At 44.3% G+C, this 7,256-nt stretch overlaps 1 protein-coding gene across 1 annotated transcript in view; it reads left to right on the forward strand.

Annotated features, from left to right (window-relative positions):
• Positions 1 to 7,256, forward strand: part of PGM1 (phosphoglucomutase 1) — a 16,263-nt gene continuing 9,007 nt past the window's right edge. The window contains 5 exon segments of the mRNA XM_009319824.1: positions 1 to 710; positions 3,919 to 4,081; positions 4,366 to 4,512; positions 5,694 to 5,819; positions 6,821 to 7,011. Of these exon segments, the coding sequence (XP_009318099.1) occupies positions 453 to 710; positions 3,919 to 4,081; positions 4,366 to 4,512; positions 5,694 to 5,819; positions 6,821 to 7,011 (885 nt within the window). The 5' untranslated portion in view covers positions 1 to 452.

Here is a 7,256-nt window from a genome sequence, read left to right on the forward strand (position 1 = left end):
ACGCTGGGCTCTGTGCCGGGGCAGCACATCGGTGCATCCGAGCAGAGGGCTGAGCTGCTCACCGCCTCCCCAGTCGCCCCTGCCCTAAGGGAGAACCGGATGGATTGACCGTGCTGGGCTCTGGTGGGTGACAGCACAGAATGACAAGGAGCTGTGCCTGTGGAGAACAGAAGATAATAAAGACGACAAAAATCCCCTTTTCCCAGCTGTTTCAGTGAGGGACGGCAGCGTGGAATTGTGTATTCTCCGTGACATTGATTCTCCACAACAAGTGCAAGAAAACGTCTTCAGTTACAGAAACTGCATTCAGCTCAAGGTTCAAGGAGCTATTTTTGGGTGCTTAACAAGTTCACTGAACTTCTGCCTAATAGGTGGGCTGTTGCTGGTGTCAAGATTGATTTTTGTATTTTGGCATAGTTTATTTTTTAAATGCATTTGTATGAAAAAAGAACATGGAAGATGCTCCTCTGCCTCTGTTGACCATGCCAACAGCTCCTTACAACGACCAGAAACCAGGAACCAGTGGATTACGGAAGAAGACCTTTTATTTTGAATCCAAGATGAACTATTTGCAGAATTTTATCCAGAGTATATTTTTTTCCATAGACCTAAGAGATCGACAAGGATCTTCTATGGTAGTTGGAGGTGATGGGAGATACCTTAATAAGTCTGCAGTGGAACTGATAGTCCAAATGGCTGCTGCCAATGGGGTTGGTAAATGTTAAATGACTAAATTCCTGTAGTTGTGTAGCTGATAAATGCAGAAAACCATAATAAATTAGTCAGTATGAGAGTTAATTTCCCCAAAGCTGCTAATAGTTAACTTTTTAATGGAAAATCAGTTTGGTAGCATAGAAATTACTGTTTTTTCACTTTTAAGTGATGCAGTTGGATAGAAGTATGTGGGAATACACATGCAGCAAAGAAAATAAATACTGCTTGGTTTCTGTGTGTTCTCGTTTTGTGTTTTGACGTGCCAGAAGCTATTGGCACCTGTGGATTTCATAGTCTCTCCATCAGATCATAAAACCCTGATACTGTTCAGAAGCGAAGTAACTGGTAGAGCCGTGGCTCGCTGTGCAATGGCAGCTTGGCAGAAGCTCTTTCAGCACTGGTCTGAGCTGCTCAGCAAATGAAAAGGCAAAACGTGGTTGTTTCTTTCTCAACAGGTATAAGTTCTAGCTATGTGATAAGTACTCCAGGAGCCTTTGAAAATTGAAATAAGATGAGAGTTAGCACGTGAGTGGCAACCTTTACAGTGATCTCTGATTGTGCTGGAAATCTGTGTTTTGGAAGCAGAACAGAAGGCTTGTCTGTTTGCAGTAGAGCATGGTTCGTGCACTGCAAGACTCTTGGGCATTGGGGTTTTGTCTTTGTTTCCTTCTGCTTTTTAAGAAGAAAAGACTCTGCTGTCTGTCCTGGATCACTTAGTGCAGAGCAAACTTTACACTAAGAGACCTGGCTCTTAGGAATTTGTTTGACAGCAATACTTATCTGCTCACAAGAGGGTAATTAGTAGTGAATGGAAGAATAGGAGGAGAGAACTTTTTTTTTTTTTTTTTTAAATCAATGTATTTTCCATCTTGGGGGTGGGGGGGCGGAATCCTTTGGCATTGCAAATTAATGTATTCCTCTTAAGTCAGTGTATGGGCTGAGCAGAAGAGCTGGAAAATGTGCACAAAGAGCCAGGCCTGCTGCTTGGACTGCTTGACACTAGGACAGATTTTCTCCTGGTAAAGGTGAGATTAGACTGATCTTCACCAGCTGAGACTTTTCTCATGCATTTCTTTCCAGCAGTGTGGCCCATGTCTGGCTAAAATCTCATTTTGCTGCTGGTTTTGATTTTTTTTCATTGATTGTTTTTATAGAGTCTGGCTAATAGCTGTGACTAGCAGCACTGTGCTCATCTTGCTCTATAGAATAGAAGGGATGAGTCCAAGGATGTTTTCAAATAAAAAAAAAACCACGAAGAGGGCATGCATATCGTGTTTTGAGTATGTGAAAATCACTGGGGGGAGGAGGGGGGCCGCAGGAGGTCTCCTTTATTGCCCGTGTGCATCTTAGTGGGGCTTTCAGTAAAACCAGTGTGGAAGTGTTGCCTGGATTGCTTCGAAGTGCTGTTGCCACACAAAGTGGGTCTGTTTGTGAACGGGTCTGTTTTGAGCATTCTGTGAAAGGTATTTCTGCATCATTACATCCTTAGTTTTTTCTCATAAGAAATTCCAGATAATTAAAAAAAGATTAAGTGTAAATTGCTCAGCACGCTGCCGCACTGAGCAACCTTTTCCAGTGGTTACCACAAAGGATTTAGCATTGGATGGGTGGGGAATGACAGCTGAAAATCTCTGAAAGCCAAAGAGTACCCCAAATCACAGAGCAGCTTGTATGGAGACAAGTTTTTCTTTTCCTTCCTTGCTGCGGGAGCAGCAATGCACATGCAAAAGCCACAGTTCAGGTGTGCGGCGAGGACAAGTTGGGTAAGGAGAACAGATTTGATGTGTTCATCCAGCTCCCCTGCAGCTGCTGTGTGGTTTGGGAGAGAAATTCCCTTGTTCTGCCAGTCCTCTGCAGCATCCCTTGAGCTGCATGCAAGGCCTGGCAGAGCACCTATGCAGGGGGGCGTTGCAGCTGAACGTGACCCTCAAAAGGAAGCTGGGAAACAAAAGATGAAGTTTTAGAGAGGAGCTGCCTGGAGACTGCATTAATTCTCAGTGAAATTGAGGGAGCAGGACTTGGAGGCTGGAATAAAACACGAGACAAGGTGTGCTGGCTTGGACTGAGAATGGGGAAAAAAGCAAAACCTGTGTAGGTTGGGCTACTTCAAATTAAATGTATGGCGTAATAAACTAGCGCGATCAGCCTGGTAGGTAGACACTGTGAGGGCTGTAATATTAGCTACTACGGCCAGCTGAAAGAAGGGCATTCGATTTGCCCTTTGTTGTGAAACAACAACACTGCTGTTTCACATTTAGTTTTTTTTTTTGCTAGAGGTGCAGTTCTTTTGGCGGTGCCTCGCTCACCCAGCCAGTCTGTGACAGCTGTAGCATGTAATAACCGATCAGCAGTGAAGCCGGGGCTTAGCACCAGGCACTGCCGTGTGAGAGGAATCGCAGTCATCCAAGTGCCCTTGGCTTAGCACCGAACGCAGACCTTCAGTCTGGGAACACTGCCTTTTGTTTTCCAATTTATCTTGTGTTTGAATTAAATTCCTCCTCTTTTCTCAGTTGTATACAGGGTCTAATCTCCTCGGTTGATGGAGGTCTGGTATTTTTTTAAATCTCTGTCACCTCATTTGGGGGCTATGGTAAGGAGCGTGTTCTTCCCGAAAAATATACATCTTCTGTTTTATTACATGAACGCCAGCAACCGGATCCTGATTACCTTGTATTGCTTAGCACATTGGTCTGGATTTAATCTCGGTGATATTACTAAATTTATGGGAAGGAGGTGTGTTACCCGCTGCGAGTAAGAGAATCTGCAGCTGGTCCCATGGGAGTAGGGATGATGTTCGATTTTTGTTTTGTTTTGGCTTCTCTCAATCCCATTGTATCTTTTGAAAGCAAAGTTCGAGACCATAGCCAAAGGGTTTGGGGTTTGGGTTTTTTTTTTTTTTTGGTTGTTGTTTAGATGCCTCTGGAAAGCTCAGCTCTTCAGTGCAAGCTGCCATTTCCAGTTGAACTGCAGCATTCATAAAGGAAAATGCTAAAAAGGCACAACAGAGTGCAGTCAGATGCTGACCTTTACTGTACACAGCGGAGAGCTTCAGCAGCCTCCCAGGAACAAGCTGTTTGCTTGCAGAGAAGCAGCATCTCTCCTGGAGGCTCTGGTTTACCTGTCACCAGTGTTTGGGGGTTTGGCGGTTTTGCTGGTTTTAGGATTTGGGACTCACAGTAGTTTGGTTTGCTCTTTAATTTTCAGATTGGCCGCTTGGTCATCGGGCAGAACGGCATTCTCTCCACCCCCGCGGTGTCCTGCATCATCAGGAAAATCAAAGCCATTGGTGGCATCATTCTGACAGCCAGCCACAACCCCGGTGGGCCCAATGGAGACTTTGGCATTAAATTCAATATTGCCAATGGAGGTAAAGTCACTTGGTTTGTTTTGATTTGCTTTGTTTCTGTTTGGCCGTTTCTTGTGTTGACCCCAAGGAACTTAATTTAACTGTCTTAATATCACAGAGATTCAGTGCCCTGAGCAGTGGGTTTCCCTAAACAGAGCAAGGGATTGATCTGCTCCCCTCATACCCTGATATTCCTCTCCTACGGAGGTATTCCCAGCCCCAGGTCTTTTGCTGTATTTCTGAAGCACACTCCTCTTGCAGTCTGATTCTTTAACATCTTCCCCTTTGCCCATTTTATCTTGCAGGTCCTGCCCCTGAAGGTATCACGGACAAAATTTTCCAAATCAGCAAGAAAATTGAAGAGTATGCAATCTGCCCAGATCTCCAGGTGGACCTGAGCACCATTGGGAAACAGCAGTTTGACTTGGAGAACAAATTTAAACCATTTACAGGTAAATGACTCTTCTTCCCCTTGGAAAGTTTCCTTTCAGGTGGAGTTAGCGTGGACCTGCCATGAACGGGCAAGGACATCTGGTGTTTCTGAAGGACAGACGTGGCAATTCTGACCTCTCCTTCTCATCTCTTGGGCAATCCAAGCAAGGACGTCGCTCCTGGTCACCCTGGCATCCTGGCTTTTCTTTTTTTTTTTTTGGCCTGCATCTGGCCTTGTGTAGATACTTTAATTATACCATTGTTTCTGTCCTACAGAAGGTTGTGCTTCAGTAGGTAAATCTGATCCATCAAACTTCCCTAAAACCAGGGACTATCCTGTCTGTAAGGCTACCATTAACATGTACTTGTGAAACAGGCAACTCTGCGGTTAAAGTGCATTTTCCTGATTAAAAATTATAGTGTTGGTGTTTAATCTTTGTAACTGATTTTTTTTTCCATGATTTCACATATCAAAGTGCTCTCTGTGAGTGGGAAAGCCATTACATTTCACACGTGACTTTTGTCAATTAGCAGTGAAATATGAAAATACATTAAAAAAAGACTTTTGAAAAACACTTACTGCAGGTATTTTTTTACCATCTCCTGGTGACCTGTGCTTGTAATTAAAAAAAAAAAAAATTAAAAGATTATAGAAGTTGGTATTTCTCTCAGTCCCCATTTCTATATATTGGGATTTTTATCTTAATGGGGTTTTCATGGCTCTGTCGTTGTATGGCCTAGCTACAAAGCTGCAACTTTTTCAAACTATTAGGTGCACAGTTCCCGTTGACTTTGGTGGAAATTGGAGATCTGTTTTTGTATTTTTATTTTTTTTTCTTTCCCCTTTTTTTTTCTTTCCCCTTTTCCTTTAATCCCACTCTCCAGGTAAGCAGAGTGGGACTGAGCCCTCTCGAAAGAAGTCCAGGGAGCCATAGCTGGGAACAGTGTTTGTCTTAAAGATTTTGTTGGTCCGTTTGGTCTGTCACCCGATTAGCAGTGACAGCCTGTAATTAAATTCTTAATAGAGGACCATTATTATTGTCTTTATGAAATGATTCTATGGGATGCTTAAAGGCTTTATACTGAGCCCTGGCCCTTTGCACTAGGGACTGTCAGCACACCGCCATGTGTAGCAAAATTGTTTTTCTGCAAAGATTTCAGACTCTAGTCTGAAATGGTCTCTATTTACTTTTTTCCCCAGTGGAAATTGTGGACTCGGTAGAAGCTTATGCGAATATGCTGAGGAACATCTTTGACTTCAATGCGTTAAAGGAACTGCTTTCTGGGAAAAACCACCTCAAGATTCGCATCGATGCTATGCATGGAGGTACGGGTGGACTTGGGTTTGTGGGATTGCGGGGTGCCAGGTGTCCTGGGGCTTTGCCATTTACTTCAGAGAGAAAACTTTTTTCTGGTATTTGTATCCATCATTTGTAAATTTGTTTCTTGTTTTGCAACACGTTGCATTTTTCTTTTTGCAGGCAAGCTTTTTATTCCTTTATATTGTTTTCTTTTGTCAAATATTTGGACTTGGGAAATGTTTGGGGTTCGGGGGGAATGCTCTGTGGCTCACACACATCAGTCCACACCTGAGAGACAGAGGAGGTTAGCACTGATGCTGGGATTCAAGCTGCCCTGGCAGACTTTGCATCAGCTGATGTCCCATGGAGGTCACAGCAGTTAGGCAAAGGTCTGCCCATGGATATTTCAGTACCAAAATGGGACCGTTTGACTGTTTTATATAATTTAATATATAAGCCAACCTTGTGAGTCTCTTTCAATAGACATTTTCGGGAGCACCCTAGCTTTCTTAGCATCTTGTTTCTCTTGTCTCCAGGCCATTCCCATTCCTATGCTCACTTGCTTTTTATTGTCTACATTATTAGCGTTTGAGAGCAGTAAATCCTGTTGTACTGCTGGATGTCTGTGAATCACACATGGTTTGTTCTGTTATATGGGGCTGTCGTACTAATACCTCGGTGCACTTGGGGCATAAGCCCTTCACAGTGGGGTCCTGGCTCATGCGCTGAGCCCCTGGCATAGGCTCATCCTCGCTTCTAAACCCATGAGTGGTTTCACTTATTTAGTGGGGCAGCCCCTTAGCTGGAAAGCTTGCTTTGGCAAGAGCTTGTGTGCCTGGATGGATCAGGCTTAAGCACACCTATGTGCTGCTTGGGGCTTTTGATGTGAGTGCTTGTGCTTTAGTACCAAAACCATATAAACTGACCCAAAGTGAGCAGACCGGAGGCCTGGGTGGTTATGTGGCTGGTGCAGAGCTGCCTGAGGGCAGAGGCTGACACGTTTCCTCTTCATGTTTTGCTGTGATAGTTGTGGGCCCTTATGTAAAAAAGATCCTGTGTGAGGAGCTTGGAGCCCCAGCAAATTCAGCTGTGAACTGCACCCCGCTAGAGGACTTTGGTGGCCACCATCCTGACCCCAACTTAACCTATGCGGCTGACCTGGTCCAGACCATGAAGACGGGAGAATACGACTTTGGAGCTGCCTTTGACGGAGATGGGGTAAATGGGCTGTTCTGTATTCACCTTTTTGCCCTCTAGTCAGTTGTGGGGGAGTGACCACTAATCTGCTTTTAAGCAGAGAAGGACGAAGGCGAAGACCTTTTTTCTCCCTCTCGCCCTCCTGTAATTGCAAGTAGAAGTGAACCGCTTGCTGCAGTTCACCACCATGGCAATAGTTGGCTACTGTGTTAATAATGAAGCCCAAACTGTATTTAAGTAGCTTTAAAGGCTGTGAAAAATCAGCA

The sequence above is a fragment of the Pygoscelis adeliae genome, unplaced genomic scaffold (assembly GCF_000699105.1).
Source record: "Pygoscelis adeliae isolate BGI_AS28 unplaced genomic scaffold, ASM69910v1 Scaffold181, whole genome shotgun sequence".
NCBI lineage: Eukaryota > Metazoa > Chordata > Aves > Sphenisciformes > Spheniscidae > Pygoscelis > Pygoscelis adeliae.